The sequence below is a fragment of the Erythrolamprus reginae genome, unplaced genomic scaffold (assembly GCF_031021105.1).
Source record: "Erythrolamprus reginae isolate rEryReg1 unplaced genomic scaffold, rEryReg1.hap1 H_11, whole genome shotgun sequence".
NCBI classification, from domain to species: Eukaryota; Metazoa; Chordata; class Lepidosauria; order Squamata; family Dipsadidae; genus Erythrolamprus; species Erythrolamprus reginae.
In genome coordinates, this window is record NW_027248464.1 from 21874 (window position 1) to 46358 (window position 24485).

A 24485-nucleotide genomic window follows, 5' to 3' on the forward strand; every position below is an offset into this window, starting at 1 on the left:
CTTACGACCACAATTGAGCCTAAAACTTCTGCTAAGTGAATTTTGCCCTATTTTACGACCTTTGTTGCCACACTTGTTAAGTGAATCACTGTAGCTCCTAATTTACTAATACAATTTTAAAGTAAACCTGGCTTTCCCATTGATTTTGCTTCTCAGAGGGTGACAAAAGGTGACCACATGGCCCTAGAACAGGGATCCCCAAACGTGGCAACCTTTAAGACTGGCTGGAGAATTCTGGGAGTTGAAGTCCTCAAGTCTTAAAGTTACCAAGTTTGAAGACCTCTACTGCCCTAGAACAATGCAGCGGTATAAACATGAACCAGTTGCCAGATATCCAAATTTTGATCATGTGATCATGGGATGCGGCAAAGGCTGTAAGTGCGAAAAAAAGTCACTTTTTTCAGTGATGCTGTAACGTCAGGCAACCACTAAGGGAACCGTCGTAAGTCGAGGACTACCTACCCAGCAACAGATTTCGTCCGCCCATTCCTCATAATACCACCGCAAACTTTGCTGGTTTCCTCTTCCTCGTAGATCAAAAGGGCTTCTATCCCCGTCTTCTCCCTCCCGATTTCGAAGTTCGCTCTTCCGCGGGAGGCTAAATAATAACGACTGCTTCCAGGAGCCGGAGAGAACGTACCGTACGGAACCGCCTCCCACCTCCCGTAACTTCACGCGAGACTCCAGGGCGCACTAGTACGCCTCCCTCGCGCTCCTCTTAACCGCACGCGACACGCCAGGCCAAAACTTCCGGGTTCATGCAGTTTTACGTTAAGACGGTGGTTGGTTAAAAAAATAAAGCTTGCGCGCGCGCCCACCCACCCGCTCTAACCACAGGCAGCAACACCTCGTCGTGCTCTGAGGCGACCAACAAGCCGGCTTTCTCTTCGTCTTCGTGGGTTCTTAACCTCTGTATCTTGATTCCTGTCACACATGTGACTGTTTTTTTAAAGATTTTTTTTTTAAAAAAAACGGGTGTCCCATTTATTCTGCTGTCTGGGCTCTAACATTTACGCGCCCTGAAACCTCAGCGGAGCGCGTCCTCATTTTACCCGGTTTGTGTGTGTGTCCCGTCCCCCCCCCCACTTGTCGTCAGCTACGAAGAGCGACTTTAGCGTGACCTCGATGTCACGTGACAAAGCCCTCCGTTCGCGCTTTTAATTTCCAAAAAGCTGCGGAGTTTCCGAGTTCGCGCCTGCTTAAAAAACAAACAAACACAACTCTAGGAAATGGACTTTTCCGAACACGTTTATTTCGCTTTTCTCTTGGGGAAATTCTCCGTGAGGGAAATTCACCTCTAGCTCGGTGGCCAGAACAAAACCGGATGAGCCTGCAACGGGGAGAAGGGTCTGGTTTTCTAGTCAGGCGGATCCGGGGACTACTTAGCCGGGGTCCTTAATGGAGCTGGGTCCTGACGTGACCTCTGTAGGCTCGAAAGGCGTGAGCCGGGCAGTGGAAACCGGCGCTGGTTAGTAGGGAGATAGGCTCTGGAGCACCGGCAAGATCCCGCTTTGAGGATTTATGAGCTGTGTGTGGGGAGCGCACGTGAGGAGGAGGAGGCGGTGGTGGAGGCGGAGGCCGTTGGGACAGCATGGTGAGTTTGGGGAGAAAAGTAGAAGGAACACGAGGAGTTTTGCATTGACTTCATCTAGCAGTTCTGACCTCGGTTAGAAAAAGGTCAATGCATATGGAATCTCTCCTCACTTTGCTCACATTAGGGACATAGGGCTCTTTCTATTTCAAGGTATTTCTGAAATATTAGTAAACATCGGCACTCTAATGTTGCTTATTTATTATGGATCACAAAATATATAAGAGGTCTGTAAGGGGCTTCGTGTCTACAGCCCCTGTCCTAATGTCTTTTTATCTTTTCTATCTCTATACTTACATTATGTTAAACATACTACAATACTATATTTGTATGACAAATACATACATACATACACACATACATAAATATTTGCATCCTAAGTTTCATGGGAGCATGCCTTATAAACAGTGCAAACTGTATTATTTAAAACAAGCTTGATGATCCTTCCCATAGGGCAGCTGCTGATACTGTAATTTACTATGTAGGGAGAAAGAGCCCAGCTTGAACAGGCTTCTGCGTTGGTTGGTTGCTTGCCTTTCTTCATCTCTTAAGGAATCTTTTCCATGTGTTTTTTTCTGTGTTAATAATATGATTGGCCTTGGGTAAGTAGGCTGTGGCATGTTTATGCTTGTAAATAACACAAAGGAATCCAATAATTAATGATTAGCATACCTTATTACCCCATAAGGAATTTTGGATGATTCATTTAATTAGTTCTGATGTGAAATAATTTAATTGGGGATGTTTAGCAGTACAGTTTAACTGTAGGTAAAACAAATGTCAGAAGGGAAGACAAGCATGTTTGTTTAATTTAATATTATAAGAGGTTACTCCTGGTTTTCAGTTATTCTAATGGACTTTTTTTAGAGAAGATAATTGAATTATTTGCTTATTCAGTATTGATTAGTCAATATAATCGATTTGCCATAATAGAATAGAAGAAAACAATAGAATTAGAATAGAATAGAATTCAATTCTTAATTGGCCAAGTGTGATTGGACACACAAGGAATTTGTCTTTGGTACATACGCTCTCAAGGTACATAAAAGAAAAGATACATTTGTCAAGAATCATGAGGTACAACACTTAATGATTGTCCTAGGGTACAAATAAGCAATCAGGAAACAATATTAATATAAATTGTAAGGGTACAAGCAACAAGTTACAGTCATACAGTCATAAATGGGAAGAGATGGGGTGATAGGAATGATGAGAAGAGTAATATTAACAGTAATGTAGCCTTAGTAAATAGTTTTGACAGTGGTGAGGGAATTATTTGTTTAGCAGAGTGATGGTGTTTGGGGGAAAATGTTCTTATGTCTAGTTATTTTGGTATGAAGTGCTCTATAGCATCATTTTGAAGGTAGGAGTTGAAACAATTTATGTCCAGGATGTGAGGAATATTTTCATGGCCCTCTCTCTGACTCATGTAGTATATAGGTCGTCAGTGGAAGACATAATGGAAATTAAACCATATAAAAGGGTATACAAAGTGATGGTGAACCTATGGCACAAGCCATTGCCCTGCTCAGCTCCAACATGCATGTGCAAGCTGCCCAGTTGATTTTCGGCTCACACGGAGGCTATAGGAGGTGTTTTTGGCTTGCAGAAGGCCTCCAGGGGAATGGGGGAGGGCATTTTTCCCTCTTCAGGCTCCAGGGAAGCCTCTAGAGCCTGGGGAGGGTGAAAAATAGGTTTACTGGGCCCACCAGAAGTTGTGAAAGAGGCCATTTCTAGCCTCCAGAGGGCCTATAGGGGGAGTGGGAGGCCATTTTCACCCACACCAGGTATTGAATTATGGGTGTGGGCACACACACTTTTGGCACTCATGGGAAAAAAGGTTCACCATCATTGATATACAATATTGCTGACGCATTGCAGTCTTCGGAGAGGGGCGGCATACAAATCTAAGTAATAAATAAATAAATAAATAAATTAATGGAAATATGAATTTTTATTTATACACTTGCCCAGGTGGCCAAGGGCTACTATGTTTAATATTTACATTGATATGCATCCAACTTTCAATGACTCTTGGTACGTCATAAATAAATATACTGAAAATAAGAAAAAATAATACAATAATAGAGAAAAGTAAAAGAATGAAACAGTAACAACAATGGGATGGGAACAAAAGAGAATCAAACCTCCACAATGCAAAGAGGCTTCAACAAAGATGTGATCGCAGACCCAGGTCTTCAAACTCTTTTAATCACCAGCATCAGGATCTTGAGGGAGATGGTAGGAGACTTCATTGGAGCGGATATGGCTTATTACAGCGAAGGCACAGTTTTGGGGTCTCAGTAAATAGCATTTGTAAATCAAACGAATCAGAGGGTATCAACCCTGCTTGGTATAGGCTGGGTAGCTAATATGAGAATTCCCATCAGTTAAGCAGGCCCTAAGCACTGTAGCATTTCCATGCTATCTTTTGTAAGGAGAAAATCTTCATTGATCAGGAAAGGATTTAATGTTAATTGAAGAACTAAGTTACTAAAGTTCAGCCTTATGAATGGTTATTTGTTTTCTTCTTAGCCTAAGCCAACTCTTGAACATTAGTTTGATGTAGTGGTTAAGATATCAAGCTAAAAACCGAGCAACTGTGAGTTTCTGTCTCCCCTTAAATATAACTAGCTAAGTAATCTTGAACCAAGCACTCTCTCTCAATCCTAAAAAGTAGGCAATGGTTAACCACTTCCTGAGAACCATGGCAAAGGACTGGTCCAAGCAATTGCCAGGAATAAACACTGAATTGAAGCTAAGCTCATTCCTCCAAAAAAGCCGAAGCCATGTCTAGTGAGACATCTGTAGTGTAAAAAATCTTGATTTTAGTCTTAGTTTTAATTCTGCCTACTCTGCAGAAGAAAAATGTGGTTCCTATTATGTTAAGTTTTAGATACTACGGAAAACTAAGTTTTTTCATTTTAATATGGAATCTTTACAAATGTTTATGTATTTGTGTTTGGTTGTTATATTGGCATATGAAGTTGCATCAACTGTGACATTTGGAAATAATTATATCTAATTTGGGTAAGATATATATGTATCAGACTTAATCCTTGATTTATGTCATGTATTTTATTTCTAAAGTGTATATTCTCAACATTATTAAAACTAAGCAATAAACACAATATCCAAAATTCAACATATTAAAATTAGATGGGAAGATTAAAATCAGTCAAAAGGGCCCATGCTAAGCATATTATTGGGTAAAGGTGGATAACATTTGGCCATGCTGCCAGACACAAAAGGAACTAGTACTAAAACAGCTGTTGCTTGAGTAGAAGCATAAGTTCTATATCAAATAAGAGAAAGATGAAACTGCTCTACACTGACATATTTCCTTCTCTCGATACCACCCAGAACTTTCCATTGGAAAAAAAGTTTGCCATCTCTATCCTCTATAAAACATGAATTTTATGAATTAGAAAAAAAGTCTGGCTTCAGAAATAGGTGGATAGGACTTGGTGCACATGGCAGAATTCTTGGTTTTCATTTTTATGGCCTTTTAGAGTAAATTGGTACTGACACAGTCTCAAAAGCAGTTTCTCTTGATCCAAGGATGTTTTTCTTCATACAATAAAATAGATAAATGTCCACAGAACTGAATTCTTAGCCATGATTTTTGGGTTATATATCCTGGGCAAATGTGTTTCGTGCATTGTCTTTCTCTCCTTTCCTTCCCCTCCTAATCTTACTTTGTTATTTCATGCCCTTCATATTTTAACCTGTTCCATCAACCTAGAAAAGGTACCTGGCATGATATGGCCCTTTACTGTTGACTTATGCTTATCATTTAAAATTGTCCCAAATAATAAGTCACTTAGGTTAATATGGGGCACAAAAATACATACAGTTTTCTTGCCCTTGAAAAAGTACAATTATTTCCTGTAAGAAGTTTAATGATATGACCATGTTATCTTCACTATATTTTTGTACTATATCTGATGATAGTCTATCTCAAAAAAGTATGATTAGCATATTTAATGGTAAAAGTTTTGAAAAAGAGTACAGTTCATTGATAAACAATATTGATTCACAATTGTTTTTACAAAATAAGTTCAATAGATATAACAGAATAACGGAAGGGACCTTGGAATTCTTTTAGTTCAATCCCATGCTTAAGCAGGAGATTCTATGTCAGTTATGGTGAACCTTTTTTTTCCTCGAGTGCCAAAAGGGCACATGGATGTGCCCACCCATAATGCAACTCCTTCCCCCCACACATACGAACACAACCCCCAAGCACTTGCTCTCCACACATGTGCGCAGGCCTCACAAGCTTCCAGACTTCTGACGACCTGTCGGGCCATTTGTCGCCTTCCAGAGGCTTTCCTGAAGCCTGGGGAGGGCAAAAATGGCCTCTCCCCTCCCTCTGGTAGGCCAAAAATCAGCTGGCCAGTGCTCACATGAATGATGGAGCTTACATAGGGTAGCGCTTTGCATTCCCTCAGCTATTTAGGGGTAGTGAACAGTGCGGTCAGGCGGTAGGGAAAGCAAGTAGAATGCTTGGCTGCATAGCTAGAAGTACAACAAGCAAGAAGAGGAAGATTGTGATCCCGCTGTATAGAGCGCTGCTGAGACCACATTTGGAATACTGTGTTTAGTTCTGGAGACCTCACCAACAAAAAGATATTGACAAAATTGAATGGGTCCAAAGACGGGCTACAAAAATGGTGGAAGGTCTTAAGCATAAAACTTATCATGAAAGACTTAATGAACTCAATCTGTATAGTCTGGAGAACAGAAGGGAAAGGGGGGGGGGCATGATCAAAACAGTTAAATATGTTAAAGGGTTAAATAAGTTCAGGAGAGAAGTATTTTTAATAGGAAAGTGAACATAAGAACAAGGGGGCTCAATCTGAGGTTAGTTGGGGAAAGATCAGAAGCAACATGAGAAAATATTTTACTAAAAGAGTAGTAGATACTTGGAACAAACTTCCAGCAGACATGGTTGGTAAATCTACAGTAACAGAATTTGAACATGCCTGGGATAAATATATATCCATCCTAAGAAAATGCAGGAAATAGTATAAGGGCAGACTAGATGGACCATAAGGTCTTTTTCTGCCGCCAATCTTCTATGTTTCTATGGCTCCCCATGTCACTTGTAGCATGCGTGCCATAGGTTCACCATCTCGGACTTATACCAGTTCAGTTGTCCAATCTTCTATTAAAAACCTCCAACTTCCAACTCTAACTATCAGGAAATCTTTCCTCATTTCTAGATTGGTTCTCTCCTTGATTAGTTTTCATCCATTCTTGTTCTACCTTTAGGTGTTTAGCAAGTGGCATGACCATCTTGAGCTTCTTTGTATCAGCCCCTTATATATTGTAATATTGCTATCATGTCACCCAAATCTGCAGTTGTTCTTAATAGGTTTTAACCTCCAGCCCGCTATCTGTGGGCACATGAGCAGTCGCCCCAGTTCAGTTCTGCTGCTCATGCATAGGTGCCTCCTGCCAGCCAGCTGGTCATTGAATCTCTGTCGCATATGCACAGAGCCGGGGTGCATGTGTATGGCATGTGTACATGTGTGAGACATACACAAGAGGGTTCAGTGGGTACATGTGCAGGGCAGGGCGCATGTGGAGCTTGCATGCACATGGCAGGATACATCCATCCTAAGATAAAATATAGGAAGTAGTATAAGGGCAGACTAGATGGACCATGAGGTCTTTTTCTGCTGTCAATCTTCTATGTTTCTATCAAAATTAGAGTGCTTTGTAACTTGCATTTATTTATATTTGTAGTGTCCAGAAGTCATGTGATCACATTTTGTGACCTTCTGACAAGGAAAGGCAATGGGGAAGCCAGATTCATTTAATGATCATGTTACTAACTTAATTGCAGTGATTCACCTAACAACTGAGGCAAGAAAAGTTGTAAACTCTCCTTGCGGAGAGGGGCGGCATATAAATCCAATAAATCTAATCTAATCTAAATCTAAACATGGGATAAAACTCACTTAGCTGTCGTTTGGAAATTTTGGACTCAATTGTAGTTGTAAGTTCAGAGCTATCTATATAACCGCTCCGAGTCCTCGGAGAGGGGGGGCATACAAATTAAATTAAATTAAATAAATAAATAATAACAATTCTCAGTAAGATTTGCCCATTTGGGTTTCTGATCCTTCAACAGTCTTGGTGCTAAAGCAGAAATCTTTAATCTGTAATAACTATTAACTGTGATTGGGGATTGTCTCCTAAAATACTGTAGCTTATATTACATGTCCACAGAAGAAAAAATGGTATTCTGCTGGTCTGCCTGCTGTCCATTAGTACTACACAGCATTCCGGAGAGGGGCGGCATACAAATCAAATAAATAAATAAATAAATTCATAGTGACCATAAATTGTTCTAACTAATCTTGGAATCTAATATCTGTAGACAGGCATATGTTAGACACTTCTCAAATCAGATGTATTATCTAGATACAAAGGGCATTTCCACAAACCCTTTGTTATGATCAGATCATCTCTTGGTCCTGGTGAGATTGATTACCCCTTGGGATCCTACAGAGAAAATGAGCTGATTAGTGTGACACATGCCTGGGCATCTTATGGACCTTGATGGTTTATGTTTGAGCCTTGAAAGTTATCCCAATAATCTTAAGATTTGCAACCTGTCCACTTGATAGTAGTCTTATCAAGTAGACCTTCATTTTTGGTCAGACTGGTCCCTGGTTTTTCAAAGATCTGAGAGAGAAGTGGAAGAAAAAACGCCTGTAATGCCAATTGCTTTTATAGGCTGGCCAATTCTCTGTAGGAGAAGGGTCAGGAAACAGATTTTCCCACCTAGCCTCTCTGACTATATGGTAAACCTGAGCAATCTCATTAGGAAAACGTTATGTCAAAGTCTTGACTTTCTGTGGATGGAGTCAGTTGTGGTGACTGGGATTACAACTGATTGTGTTGCCTGAGACTGCTTCTGATCAGTGAACTCTAATGGAGTAGATAGGGTACTCTGTTGTTTCCAATCGCATGAAAATCTGATCTTTGTCTCCTGTGGCTCTTTAGCAGCTCTGTGGGAGCTATTATAGATTTATCCAGGATGTGGTCAACATCTCAATGAAAGATAGGATGATGCCAGCTGTTTTGAAAGAGGCTGTGCCTCCTCATTAAAATACCCTCCTTGGATCCCACTAGGTTTGATCTCTATTGTCCAGACTCCAGACCATCTATTTTTAGGAAAGGTTAATGTAGCTGTAGTTTTCTTATGGGGTAGTTGGTTTATATAGATAGTTCTGTATTGGTTAAAATCTAAATTAACAGCATAGGGGAGATTCCACTCCATTTCATCCATGTTTTTAGAAGGACCTCTGATTTAAAAGCCCCATTGGAAAAAAATGAATGGAAACCAAAATGCAGAGATAGATAGTAAAATTCTGGCTGGCAGTTGCCATTATTCTCTACTCCAGAATTTTTAATGAAAGCATTCTTGCTATAGTAAATTTAAAAATTGAAGCTATAGAACCCTGTAAAGAACACATCCTCACATCTAATTTATTATCTTAATCAGTTTTGTGAAGAAAAGTCTAAATTAAACTGGGATTTTTTATAAAGAGCTTGAATATAGATAATCAAATTACATTCACTATATCAGTGGAGGGTTACAAACAGGGGTGGGCTGCTAGCCGGAACACCTAATTGAGCTCGCCTCCGCGGCTCTGGAGGTACCGTGAGTTCAAGTGGAATTATGCTTCTGCGCCTGTACAGGTAGCAAAATTGCGCACGGAGATGCAGATGCGTCTGTGTTCCGGCGAGGTTTGTGCGAAAGCAGCTACGTTTTCCACCGGGGCTTTTGCCTTTTCTGTGACTGTGTGGCGGTTGCTTTGAGAATGGACAAAGAATTGTTGGATGCTTGCCTCATGCCCTTTTGAAGGAGAGGATCTTTTTGGCTGTTCTTTGGACCCCTTCCTTATTGAAACTGCAGATAAGAGGAAGTTGCTGCCTTCCCAAAGCAGGCAACCCTACTTCCGACCCTTACCCTTTTTTAGACGCCACTCCTCCAGACAGGAAAAAGCTGGGGAGAGCTGTTTCTGTTAGCACAGGCCCTATCAGCACAGGTTGGACCCTCAGCCCAACCACCCGGTTTTCAATGGCAGGGGCTGGCTACAACATCAATTCAGGTACCAGTGACGAGGTGGTGGCTCCAAAACTTTCCACCGGCAGAGATAGTCTAGGGCAGTGATGGAGAACCTATGGCATATCTACTAGCACACGAGCCATTGCCCTAGCTCAGCTCCAACGTGCATGTGTGTACCGGCCAGCTGATTTTTGGCTCACACAGAGGCTCTGGGAGGGCATTTTTGGCTTGCAGAGGGCCTCTGGAGGATGGGGGAGGGCATTTTTACCCTCATCTTCAGGGAAGCTTTTGGAGCCTTGGGAGGTTGAAACATGAACCTACTGGGCTCATCATAAGTTGGGAAACAGGCTGTTTCCAGCCTCCAGGGGGAGGGGGAAGCTTTTTTTGCTTTTCCACGCGTTGAACTGTGGTTGTGGGCACTATGCGCATGCACAATAGCACATGCCCACACTTTTTCAGCACCCAAGGAAAAAAAAGGTTCGCCATCACTGGTCTAGGGCCTGAAAACCTGATTGGGGGGAGACTAGGCCTTTTCATGGACCACTGGAGGGAGAAAACTTCCGATGCCTGGGGTAGGGAGACCATTACATCTGGGGTCTCCCTGGAATTTATTTCTCCTTCCCTGAGGTTTTTCCTCCAGTGCCTTGTTTCAGGGGATCAGGTTTGCTGGAGTCCAATGGACTCAGCTATCCAGCATTTGCTGGACATTAGGGCCATCCAGCTGGTACCATTGGAGCCGAGGGGTAAAGGCTTCTATTTAATTTTGGTTTTAGTGTCCAAATCCTCAGGGAGGGTGGGTGGAGGGCAATTTTGAATTTAAAATGATTACATTATCTGGTTTACTGAAGGTTTAAGATGCACTCCCTCTGTTCCATCTTAGCCGGGATCTGGGAGAGGGACTTCTTGACTTCTGTAGACCTTCCATGTCCCTATTCGTCCAAGTCACTGTTGTTTCTTGAGATTCTGTTATGTTGAGCGCCATTACCAATATGCTGTGCTTTCCTTCAGGCTGGCCTTGGCCCTAAGGACCTTTACCAAGGTCATGGCAGCGCTAACAGCTTCACATGACTATTAGAGCCAGGAAATGTCATTGATTGAATAAAATGTGGTGAAAATCAATAACGCTAACCAAAATTTTGGGCTCAGTTATTGTCATAAGTCAAGGACTACTCTGCCTTCCTCTGCCTGGCAGTCTTATCCTATTAAACTCCTCCTTTCTGGTAATTTTCCTCTCTGTTAAAGGCACCAAAATAATCCAGACAATATAAGGCTTCCTGCTCGAGCACAGATTTCCATCCACTTCTTTTTTTGGTGGGGGGCGGGAGTGTATTTTATGGAGTGAAAGATATGGTATATTGTTCACTATTGTCTCATTGGTTATACAAATAAAGTTTTTCAAATAGAATAAGCATGAATTGGAGAATTAATGGGAAGCATAGTTATTAAATTCATTGTTGATTTTGCCTTTCTGCTTATTTTAGTAAATGGTGACAAATCTGGATAAGAATGTTGACACTAATGCAGATAAAGTAGGGAACTATATCTTTAAAATATTAAAAATAAAGCTACGTGTTATATAATCTGTTATTTTGAATATAATCTGTAATTTATTAATTTGATTCAATTTCTAGACTGCTCTTCTCCTGAGACTCAGGGCGTAATATTAGACAAATGCTCATTGCTATTAATAGTGTACTTAGTTTGGTACTTTACAGATGTGATAGATTATCAGGTTTATTGCCCAATAAATTTGGCGAGTATCAGAGTGGAGAAAGTAGTTTAAAGCCACATTTTGAAATGTCAGTGCTTTAGATTAGAACTAATATTTCAGAGTTACAAGAAAATGATGCTATTTAAAGATTAGTTTTAAAGAAGCTGTGAAATAAAGTTTGTTTATGTTAAGATACATTGGTTTATTCTTCTACAGGGGGTGATAGGTGTGCAGCTGGTGGTTACCATAGTGATGACTAGCATTATACAGAAGATCATACCTCACTACTCTCTTGCCCGGTGGCTTCTTTGCAGTGGAAGGTAAGATAAGAAACCAGAACTAAATATCTGATAAAGTGGGTTCTTGTCCATGAAAGCTGATACTGTAGTAAATTTGCTGCATCTGTAAGATGCAGTTGGATATTTTGGTGGCCTATTCCATTGTGTACTAAGTTTGTCTGGGAACTGATTATAATTATAATGAGTCTGGATATGTTGCGTCTAAAAATAATCACATTAAATCTTTTCCAGTCTTATCTAGAAATGTGCATTATGCTATAGCTGAGGATCTTCTTGAGAAATAAATGATATATACTTTATTATACTATTACATACGGTATCCACAATCTATTTCTTGACAAGTGCTATGCCCTATTTACAAAAGCAGACACTTCTATCTCACCTTGCTTAATAATATGACCATTTTCTGCATAATTGTCTCAATAATTAAAATATGCATCCTGTAAGAGAAAACTCAGATTTGAAATTTAAGAAAAGAGGATGGCTTACTTAAATGCAATAGTCATTAGTGACAATCATGGTACTTGTGGCAAATTACTTAATAACTTTAAAATAACATTCACAATCATTATGCTCCCTGTGCTAAAAACAATTAAGAAAGAAGCAGATTTGGGCTATCTCCAGGCTCCCTAAATCCTTTAGAATTATTTGTGAATTTCCATTTGAAAATATTCTACCTCTTGTGATATTCTTGCTGGGAAACCAGAATAATGAGTGATCTTCGGAAGATTAATTCTCTAGTTAGATATTATTTGGCTTTTATAAATGCACTTAAATTTCAGGAGGGATTACTCTAAAAATGATAAAATAAGAAATAAGCTCAATTTCCCGATTAAATAATTAAGTATCAAGGACCCCACAATTCCATATATAGTTATAACAGTCACTGCTCAATGTATGCAGCCAGGTGTTCTTTTGGTTGGATTTACTAATAACTGATGATTTGTCTACTCAACCTAAATCTTCTCTGTCTTCATCAAGAGCTTAATTGATGGATGATTCTGAGACATGTGGAAGGACTGTATAAGCCAGATGGCTGCATGACAAATAAAAGAGAGTCTAGCACTCATAATTGGCAGCTGCTTGCCAGTGTAGAAATTTGCTCAAATACCTCACTAGAGAGGACAGGTGGAAGGACAAAGTAAGTAGATATGGTAGGGTAGCTTTGGCCTTGATAAGCGCTAAAACAGCAGCCTCCTTATTGGACCTCTAGAGATTCCTGTGGGATATTGAACAGCTGGTCATGGACTATTGAGTTTGTCATAATTTATCTACAGAATTATCTGTAGATAATTATCTGGTGGCATCTTTTACTAAAAAGTCACATTTGAATATTACCAGTCATCTTAGCAAGCATACTTTTTGCTTTTGTTCCTTAATAATTTTATATTTAGCATGTGATCCTTTGGTTTAAAAGCATTTCAAAGAGTAAGATAGGAAAAAAGTATATATTGCTTAACCTTAATTGGGAATTTCCATCACAAAGCAGTGGTCATTAGGCAAAATATCACCAGTTCTGGTTGATGTTATCTCTAATTTTTTTTTGGTGTGGGCGGAAAAGTATAATGTCTGAGTGGCACATTTTCATACCTGGGCATGGATCGATTAAAAACTCAGTCGTTAAGCGAATCTGGCTTCTCCCCCCCCCTCCCCCATTGTCTTTGCTTGTGGGACGGTCGCAAAAGGAGGTCACGTGACCTCAAGACACAGTAACGGTCATAAATATGAAACGGCGGCCAAGTTTTGATCACACAATCGGGGGGGCTGCTGCAAAGGTCATAAGTGTGGAAAGGGGGCATAAATCACTTTTTTCAGGGCCATTGCAACTTTGAATGGTCAGTAAATGAACCGTTGTAAGTCAAGGACAACCTGCCTTCCCCCCTAGATGTTTTCTGTGGAGCTTCAAATTGGACTCCTGATCTGCTTCTAAAAGAGTGGACTGGTCAGACAGATAATCCTCGACTTCTGTTCTGACCCCAATGGAGATCAACATTTCAATCTCCTGAGTAAGACGGTTATTAAATGAGTTCTGCCTCAGTTTACCACCTTTCTTGCCGCAGTTGTTAAGTGAATCCCTGGAGTTGCTTGTCAGAAGATCCCAAAAGATGTTCACATAACCTTGGGACATTGCCACCATCATAACTACATTGTCAAGTGTTCAAAGTTTGATCCAATAATCCCTTTATTTTTCTAACAAAGTCCTTCATTCCTAGAAGGAAGAATAGAAAGAATAAAATGGAAAAGGGGATTAAAAGGGGATACAAAAAAATGAAAAAGAAAAGGGTTCAGTTCAAAGTTCTGCTCAGATTAAAGAAATTGGAGTTTGAGAAGGGTTGATTAAGCTTGGAGTATTGTTTTGTTTGCTCTTTTTTAACTTTAATTATTTTTTCTATTTAGATATATGAATTTAGGAATTGCTGATCTGTTTGAATAAAGTTAGAAGTATTGATTATAATAAGATATGTAGTAGTTGATACTGATTTGGATTAATGCTTAAATGGAATTGAATTTAGAATTGTTGGGGAGCAATTATGTTAATGATTTTTAATTGATTGAAAATAGAGAATATTTAGATTTTTTCCTTTTTTTCCTTTCTCAAGTTGAAATTTAAGATCAATAAAGTAAGAAATGTAGATAAGTATTAATTGGCTAAATGTTAGATGGGTTGAAATAATTTTTAAATTTGGGATTAGGTAAACGTGCTATTTAGAGGTCGAAAGAAGTCTGAAATTAGTATATGTTTATGTTTTGTTTTTAATTTTCTTTTGTTAACATATGATTGGCTATACAAGGTTTTATTGGTTTATTAAAAATGTATAAAGAAAGAAGGAAGCACTTTGGCATAATGGTTAATAGGTTAGAAATATAATTGGTGTTGTACCTTTTGAAGGAACATTAAGGAGGGAATTTAATTAAAAGAAAATGTAACTGGATGATAAAATTAGAAAAAATCTTTGCAACTTTTTTGATGATTGATATTAGTTATTAACAAAATACCGCATTTTATTCATGGAAAATTAGATGACACACTATTGTTTGAATGTATGGTGAGAGAAAAAATAAAAAAAATTACCTCCTCCCAAAAGTACTTCATTCCTTCCTTCCATTCATTTCATCTTTCCTTCCTTCCTTCCTTCCTTCCTTCCTTCCTTCCTTCCTTCCTTCCTTCCTCCCTCCCTCCCTCCCTCCCTCCCTCCTTCCATTTCTCCTTCCCTCCCTCCTCCTCCTCCCTCTCCACTTCTCTTTCCCTCCCTCTCTTTCCTTTTTCTTTCTTTCTCACTCTTTTTCCTCTTTTCCCTCTCATTCTCTCCCGACAGATCTCTCATTTCTGTGTACTTCTCCCTCTCTCCCCCTCTCATTTGTTTCTCTTCCCTTTTTGCTCTCATTTCTCTCACTTTTATTTCTGTTTTTCTCTCTCTTTCCTCTTACTTTTTCTTTCATCGTAATCCAGAAGCAGAGGCTGCAGGACCCGGGGTGAGGCACGGGAAGAGGCAGGCTCTCTTCTGGTAGGGGGTGCGGCTGCGGTGGCAGTGGCAGAGTCCGCTTCCCAGGCAGGCAAAGAGACATTTTCTTCTGGGCTGAGCGCGAGCTTTAAAGGGAAAGGCAGAGGGAGGGTGAGGCAAGAGCTCCGGTTTGGGCAGCGCCATCACCCAAGCAATGGGAACGGCCATCCCTTTTTCCCACAGGATACACACACACATACACACACTCCTGCGGTGCTGCCCAAACCGGAGCTCTTGCCTCGCCCTTCCTCTGCTTTTCTCTTTAAAGTTCGCCGTGGAGCGCTCAGCTCCCCCCGGCACATGGCGGGTAACAGAAGTTCGCCCTGAGGGAGGAGGCGTGGATTGTGCCCGTCTTGCTTAGGGCCACCCGTCCCCTATTTGGTGCCAGCCAGGCGCATGGGGTGGGGAGGGGCGTGGTCCCTAGACAGAGCCTGAGAAGCCAGGCAGGGCTAAGAGCCCATGGGGTTTTTTCCCTGGCCGACAGCTTGGGAGGGGCAGATCAGCTGTCGAGCGGGGAGAAACAGCTCCGGCTCCACCGGGTTTGAAAACCCTGCGTGGCATTTGGTTTTTGACGATGCGCGTTAGTGGGAACTGGTAGTTCTGGTAGTTCTTTTTTCAGGTGTTAGACAAGGACCATGCTTCTCTTGTTCAGCTGCATTGTCCTCTGCTTCAGCTCCCCTTCCCACCTATTTCCTCCCTATTTCTGCTCCTTTGGCTCCTCTTAACTCTGTCACTGCCTATTCTTGCTGCCCTTTGGTGTCCTTTCTCCTGCTGCTGTGGAAGCGACTTGTCAACAATGGTGGGGAAGACTATGGCAAAGCTCAGCTGGAGGCAGCAGGAGTAGGTGGGAATGAAGAACAGCACAACCAAAAAAGCATGGATGAGATAGATGAGTCGGCGTAAGTGCATGTGCTCATAAATGTGAACAGGCTGCCAAATTTTCAAATTTTCAACATGTGATTGCTGAGGTGTTGCAATTGCAATTATAATTTCAAGGACCATCCGTGACTACCATCGCAATTTTGAATGGTTGTTAAATGAGAACTACTTATAAGACAAAAAAGACCTGCTAAGAGTTTGGTGTATCCATGTATTTGTATTTTTCTTTCCCTCTGTTTCTGTTTCACATATTAACACCATACATGACATAATCATAAATGAAGAATACAGTTGTTTTATATTGCAATTAGCAGCTTTCATAGGCAAGTATGGATATAAATGAAACTATTTTATCCTTACTATTTGAATTATAAGGGTTTGTTGTATTATATTTACTAAAATGTAATTCAAATTGTTAATGTTTTCTTGGGGGGGTTGTTTTTTTAGTTTGCGATGGTACATGCATCCCACAGAAGAAGAATTACGTATTCTTGCAGGAAAACAACAAAAGGGAAAAAGCAAGAAAGATAGGTATGAAAACTGTGTGGATAGCTGGTAATTATTTCTCAGTCTTTACACAGTTGTTGTGGTTGGCAGGGTGTCCAGCAAACCTGAAAATCAGAGAATTATCAGGGAAATGGGTGGTTCGGGGAATATCAGGGAATTAGTGAAAAAAACGGAATAAATCGGAAAAAACCCGAACTGTATTAAAATGTTTAAAAGTCAGGGAAAAATCATATTTTTAAAAAAGGACTGTGCTGCCTGGCAGAGTCAAGCAAATGTCAGGGAAATATCAGGGAATTTCAAAATGCTTTCCCCCTGGACATGCCTGGTTGGTTATTTTATATTCCTTAATTATTACAAAAATAAAACGTTAAAAATGATTTTGCATAGAAATAAATTGTATGGGTGTGTAAATCTGCTTTTAATACATTGATACTGTATTAAAAATAAAAGGGACTCAAAAAACCTATGAATATTTTGTGGATAAATAAAAATAAAGCAGAGAAAAGGGAGATAGGTCACCTCTAATATACTTGCCCTTGTTGCTATTATACATTTTACTGGTTTAAAAGGATAAGAAAAGACACAGAGTACAGTTAGAACTGTCTTACCTTGCTAATTTCCTTGTTTATTTTAAATATATACATACTTCATAGTTTTATCTGGGAACATTTAGTATTAGCAGGTATTACAATAAAAAGAATAACACTAGAATAGAGTCAGAAATAACAACTTCATTGATCAATGAAAAAAAAATCTGTTATCCAGATGACAAGCCAAACTGTATTATGTGACCATCCAAGATGCAAGATCTAATGTCGGGATCTCTTGTTCTACTGACAATTTACTGGGGAGAGATTGCTGTATAGATAATTTTAGAATATTAATATTAATATTAACATAGAAAATTTCTATTTGCGTGATACTGATCCTGCATCAATTATAGTTTAAAAGTTAAAATAAACACTTCAGATAACCTGTAAGATTCCATCTACAAGAGGATTGAAGTGTCAGAATTTCAAATAGCCTCGAAAATTAAATCCCAATCCGGGGCAAAGTATTCCTCAAAGTTCCAATATATTAGCAGAGCCATTTTGGCACATCTGGGAGAAACCTGAATCTGAGGTCCCCAGGGTTTCTTCACCCAGTTGAAAGTTCAAGCCCTTGTCCCCACTCCCTCAAGTCTTTCACGTTGACGAATCTCCAACTGCCAACTTGGCAGGAGCCACCCATCTCCTTCCATGCAGGTACAGGACTGTGAAGACAAAAGATGGCATTGACTATCTAGAAAGAATTTGTTATAGCTACATACCTATAGCTCTCATGCAGTTCCCCCTCCCAGTTTCCCACAGTAAAGAATGCACATTAAAAGACTATAAAATGCGGAAGGCTAAAGACCCCAACTAAAATGGCTTCGGCATGACATGACGTCTACTAGGTCCATCCACTGGTGAAACTACTATGTGCTGAGAAAGTTAATTATTTGTATGTTTTATTTAAAGTTATTGTACAACAGTAAATGCCATCAAGTCTAACTTGAGTTTTGATCATTATAAAGATGGAGCTGTGCTGTTTTATTAGCAGTTAGTTTAATGGTTTGCCCATGTTGTCTTCTGTGACATTTTTTCAAGTTGACTTTCAAGCCTAAATACTACTTTTGAGAAGTATACCACAGTTTTGATGTCTATAACATATGAATGGTAAATCAGTTAAACTGTTCCATCGCAGAATAAAAGTTAAAATATAAAAGTATTAATTTATTTATGGGCCTAAAAATACTAATACCAAAATATTATACTGATCAAGGCATTTTAAATATGAAGTACTACCACTAAAAATAATTTAACTCTCAGGCAGCCATTTCTTACACCTTATTCTTTCACATACTATGCCATATGTGTACAAAGCAATTCATAAAATTCTGGAAACTGTTTTGCTGACTGGGAAGAGATGAAATTAAGCAAGAAAAATTTAAGTTGTTATAAAATTCTAGGAACCAAGAACACAAAAGCTCCAAAAGATGTTCCTGGAGCCACACCTTACACTCACAGACTTTATTATCAATGACTTTTCTATAAAGAATTCTTCTGAACAATAGCCAAAATCACCCCAACATACCAAGCATCCTCCAGATGTGCTCTATTACCTTTATTTTTAATACAATTATAACTGTTCCATAACACATAAAACAAGGTAGTCAAAGATATACTAAATCCTCAGAAGCAATCGGCAGCTAAACTTTCCTTCAGAAAACCTAATTTCTAGTCTTTATAATTTAATGGAGAAATAAATTTGATGCACAATTAAATACTCATTGAGTTGTTTGCCTCCTTTTTTTCTTCACTGATACTTTTCAAGGGTAAGTGAGAAGGAAAAGGAACAAAGAATATTGTTTTGCATTATTATACCCTAATTCCAAATCTTCAACTTTTTCTTATTTTCTGTGATTGATGTATAATTGTGCGGGAGCCCAAGAACTCAAACTCCCAATTATGTATGTTTATCTCCTGTGGTAGTTTTTTAGAATAAAATGATGTTAAATGAGATGGATAGATATGAGTTAGCTTATCATATAACCTGGCCCTTGTTCATCTCAGACTGCTTATTTGTTGCTTCATGGGGATGTTAGAGAAAGATTTAAGTTCAATTACATGCATCTGATGTTGCTGTATTTAAACTCAGTTTGTTCCTCTCACATTTACAATAATGAATAGAATAGAATTCATTATTGGCCTTGGATACACAAGGAATTTGTCATGGAATCAGTGAAGAAGATAAGGTTCAAACTCTTCATCCTGAAAGTAAAAAATAAATAGGAGTATAATATCATTTCCTTAAGTGGTTGAATGGGATATATAATCAACCTTGTCTCAGAGCTACTACTATCATTAGCAGAAGCTGAACTGGAGATGGCTTGTGCTTCATCCCATTATTTTTCTTTATGAAAGGCGGTTTTTGTGTCTCATACTACTCTTTAAGTAATTTTAGAGCCTCAGCAAAAGCTGATGCAATATTGACACTTTTTAATATATGTTTATCTCAACAGGAAGTACAATGGTCATATTGAAAACAAGCCATTAACCATTCCTAAAGATATTAATCTTCATCTGGAAACAAAATCTATCACTGAAATAGATGCATTGGGTAAGGGATTATAATAAATTAGATCATGATAAAATTTTGTGTCCCTGAGCCTTTGTTGTTTTTGGAAAATCCTTTTATTCCCATGTTTTAAAAAGGACAAATGCTACAGTTTGAGAATCCATATACAGTGATCCCCCGAGTTTCGCGCTCTCGATCATTGCTAATCGCTATATCGCGATTTTTCCACCCGGAAGTAAAAACACCATCTGCGCATGCGCGCCCCTTTTTTCTATCGCCACGCATGCGTAGATGGTGGAGTTTGCGTTCCCCGGGCAGATCAGCTGCTGGGCGGCTTCCCTGGGTCTTCCCCCTCTTGCTGGCGGGAGGGCGAGCGGCGGGCAACAGCGAGGAGCCGGGGTTTCCCCTTTGCGTGGGCGGCCAGTAAGACCCCAGCGCCGCTTCCCAGCTGAGTCCCGAAGCCAAACGCGGAAGTTCGCCTTTGCCGTCTGGCTTCAGGACTCAGCTGCTGCAAGCGAGCAGCCGGGCGGGCAAGCGGCAAGCGATCTTGGGGTTTCCCCGTTGCCCAGGCAAAGGGGAAACCCCAAGATCGCTTGCCCGTTCGCCCGCCCGCCCGGCTGCTCGCTTGCAGTGCCGCAGCAGCGAGGAGCCGGGCGGGCGGGCGAACGGGCAAGCGGCAAGCGATCTTGGGGTTTCCCCGTTGCCTGGGCAACGGGGAAACCCCATCTTCGGCTCCTCGTTGCTGCCGCGCTGCGGAGCAGATCAGCTGTTGGGCGGCCGAAGGGTTCTTCCCCGCCGCCCACACGCAAACTCCACCATCTGCGCATGTGCGGCCATGGAAAACAGGACGCGCATGCGCAGATGGTGTTTTTACTTCCGTGCCGCTACATCGCGAGTTTACGATTATCGCAAGGGGTCTTGGAACGGAACCCTCGCAATAATCGGGGGATCACTGTACAGTGATACCTTGTCTTACGAATCCCTCATCATACAAACATTTCGAGATATGAACCCAGGGTTTAAGATTTTTTTGCCTCTTCTTCCAAACTATTTTCACCTTACGAACCCAAGCTGCCACCACTGGGATGCCCCACCTCCGGACTTCCATTGCCAGCCGAAGACTCCCCTCACTGGGAAACCCCACCTCTGGACTTCCGTTGCCAGCGAAGCACCTGTTTTTGCGCAGCTGGGATTCCCCTGAGGCTTCCTTCCATGGGAAACCCCACCTCCAGACTTCTGGTTTTTTGCGATGCTGCAGGGGAATCCCAGCAGGAGAATCCCAGCAGCGCAAAAACGGGCACGTCGCTGGCAACGGAAGTCCAGAGGTGAGGTTTCCCAGCGAAAGGAGCCTCAGCAAAATCGCAGCATCGCAAAAACACAGAAGTCCGGATGTGGGGTTTCAAAGACTTCCGTGTTTTTGCGATGCTGCGAGTATAAGTCCATCACTTATTTAATGGGATCTATACCAACACTATCAATTTTTATTTGATGGAAACTGATAGTTTCACAGATGTCCAGGTCTGTGCCCTAAAGACAGTTTATAAGTATCTGTATGTGTATATTTCAATTATTAAACATCTACTTTTTATTTTAGCCTTGCATTATTTTCCTGAGTATCAATGGTTGGTAGACTTCACAGTGGCAGCTACCGTGGTATATTTGATAACTGAAGCTTACTATACTTGGATGAAGCCTTCACAAGAAATGAATATCAGCATAGTCTGGTGTTTCCTTGTTCTTGCTTTTGCAATGTATCCTTTTAAAGTATTCTGGAACTTCTGTTAAACTTTCAAAAAATGAATATTTTGTGAAATTCATGGCACTAATTTTTTGTAAAAATGGTTCATAGGAAATACTTGGTGCTTTTTCTCTAATACAACATTCCTCAATATAACATTCTTCCAAATGTAGTATGTTAGATTACATCTTCCTGAATTTTTCTGCTTCTAGGAATATACATGGTATTTGATACCCATGGTATTTGGAAAATACCATGCACTAATAATCAGCAGGCATATTTTAGTTCAAACCACAATATTAGTGTTAAGGCTGAGAAAAATGTTTCTACAAATTGAGGTTAGTTCATCAGAACTAAATTAAAGCAGTTCAAATCATAATATAATGGTTACATTTGTCCTTAATATAAGTTGAAACACTTTATAGCTATCTAGTTCAAAAGTAATTTTTTTGAAGTTCCTTCAAAATGTTTGTGCTTGATTTTAATATACTTATTCTTAAAACAATTGTAGAAAGTATAATTACATATATTTTAAAAAAATATTATACTCTAGTCCGAATTCTGTAGCAGTTTTTCCTTTGAATTTTCCTGCTGTCTTGAAACTATAATCCATGGTATTTGGAAGATACCAACTTTTATATAAAATTTGTGTGTGTGTATACATATGGACCAGAGGTGAAATGATACCAGTTCAGGTGAACTGGTGACGACCCGCAAAATCCTTCAAACGTTTGCTGCTAATAAAAGCTTGTGGTAGATAATATATTGCATGCGACATGTGTGTTTCCACTCCTCATAATAGAAAGTCTTAGACCAATGTCTCTCTCTCTCCCTCCCTCCCTCCCTCTCTCTCTCTCTCTGCCTATGATCCCCTTCTTTTTCTTCTGTGTCCCATTCCTGGTCCCATTACTACATACGGACTATCTTATTTTCTGGCATTGGCAAGCATTGACAAATTGTGTGTGTGTGTGTGCCCCACCTGACATTATTTTCATCTGTGGCCTTCTTTAAAATAATCTAAATAGTCAAAGGGCCATATGACCGCAATTTGAGAACCATCATCTTAGACTTCTGTGATCATTTATCTTCTTTCAGGAAACTACTACATTCCCTCTATTCTTTAGGGAACCACTGTCTTTACACTTACCATCATTTTTTCTTCCTCTGAATGTTCATGACCCATTTCTTCTGCAAAAGTTATGGCAGCTGATTCTCAATTTCTATAATCCATATCCTATTCTATTTACCTCTTAGACACTGCTTTCTTTATTGATGTATGTTCCTTATGGAAACTTGTTTTCTGTGTCACCTCTGGCTGATGGCAGATCATTCAGTGCTTGTCTTAAAATATTCAGCAAATAGAAGAGAGACAGGGCTAGATTTGACTTTTAGTATGTGTTTTTATAGCTGATACATTCAGGAAAGATCACCAGTGTTACTTTTGATTGCTTACTCAATTCTGACTATAAATAAAAGAAATGACCTTGTCTGAAACAATTCCTAGACTGAAGAAACCCCAATTCACAAAGCATGAGTGTATTTTTATGAATCTGAATTCAAGCTTAGTGTATGGCAATAAAAATATATTATCAGTTTTGATGCCATATAATTTTTTGTAGAAATTTGTTGAACAATTACTTTACATTTTAAAAACTATAATTTCATAATATCCATGTAACAGTAATTTGTAAATTTCTTATTTGTTTAAAAGGGTCAAGAGTGTCTTCATATTATAATTTAAAACTTTTAAAAATACTTTAAAAGGACAATACTATCATTAATAAAAATAAAAGTAAAAAAGACTATTTTGTCTCAATTTTACATTCAGCCCCCTGATATTGTCTAACGTAATCTGATAAGAAACTATTCTTAATGAACCAATAGAGCTGCTTAATTTTACTTTAAAACAATATTGCTTAATTTTGAATACATACAATTATTCAAAAACCTATAGTTTGCTGCGTTTCTAATGTTTCCATTAAAGCTGAAGGGCTTAATTATAATTCTTAAATGAAAGGGAAGTTATTTTTATTATCTTAGAGCAGCGTTTCCCAACCGGTGTGCCGCGGCACACTAGTGTGCCGCGAGACACAGCCAGGTGTGCCGCGACAGCGACAGCTGGGCGGGGAGCTGCCGGTGCCTCCGACCTCCCGGCTCCTGCCCGATGCCACGGTTTCTGGCGCTCTCCTGCTGCGCCCCAAAGAAGGAAGGCAGGAAGAAAGAGAGCTTCATTCTTCCTGCCTTTTTCCTGCCTTCAATGGCGTCGGCGGCAAGTGTCCTTTGGGGCCCGGTGGGAGGGCACTGGCAGCGGAAACAGGCTGCCGGCTGCAGCGGCCCCGGGCACCGTTCCCTGTAGGCTGCGCACGCCAACGCACCCCAAAATGCCCCCCCGCACACCCTTTTCCAGGGGCGCACAGGGAGCCGCGGCCACCCGCCCGCCTGCCCGATTTCCCTCCGTGCGGCTGGGGACGCGGATCCACCGCCCTCGTCAGCCCGATCTCCCTCCACCCGAGTGGGGAGGTGGATTCGCCGCCCCTGCCAGCCCAATTTCCCTCCAGTGGCTGGGGACGTGGATCCACCACCCTCGCCAGCCCGATCTCCCTCCACCCGAGTGGGGAGGTGGATTCGCCGCCCCCGCCAGCCCGATTTCCCTCCAGTGGCTGATCTCCCTCCGTGTGGGGGGGGGGCGACGAACCGACGACCGGGGGCTGTCCGTCCGTGTTGGGTGGTGCAGGGCAGGCACAGGCAGCCCCAGGGGAGAACAAGGGAGGGAGAGAAAGGAAAGAGAGAGAAAGGGAGGGAGAGAAAATTGAATAAAGGAGGGAGAGAAAGAAAGAGTAAGAAGTAGAAAGGATAGAGAAAAAGGAAGAGAAAGGGAGGGGGAGAAAGGAAAGAGGGAGGAAGGGGGGAGAGAAAGAAGATATGAAGGAGGGAGAAAAAGAAAGAGAGATAGAAAGGAAAGAGGGAGAGAAAGGAATGAGAGAGAAAGGGAGGGAGAGAAAGGGAATGAAAGAGGCAGAAGGGGTGAGAGATAGAAAGGATAGACAGAAAGGGAGAGAAAGGAAAGAG

The 24485-nt window shown here is 40.5% G+C and overlaps 1 protein-coding gene across 2 annotated transcripts in view; it reads left to right on the forward strand.

Moving 5' to 3' along the window:
- The first annotated feature begins 876 nt into the window (after positions 1–876).
- The window catches only part of LOC139155340 (transmembrane protein 161B), a 38893-nt gene continuing 15284 nt past the window's right edge, over positions 877–24485 (forward strand). The window contains exons 1-5 of one of the 2 annotated variants that reach the window (XM_070730476.1): positions 877–895; positions 11608–11711; positions 16520–16603; positions 19623–19720; positions 21273–21429. In XM_070730476.1, the coding sequence (XP_070586577.1) occupies positions 11644–11711; positions 16520–16603; positions 19623–19720; positions 21273–21429 (407 nt within the window). In that variant the 5' untranslated portion in view covers positions 877–895; positions 11608–11643. Of the gene's footprint in view, positions 896–1436; positions 1595–11607; positions 11712–16519; positions 16604–19622; positions 19721–21272; positions 21430–24485 lie in introns of those variants that run through there. The other variant, XM_070730475.1, reaches the window with a different exon arrangement.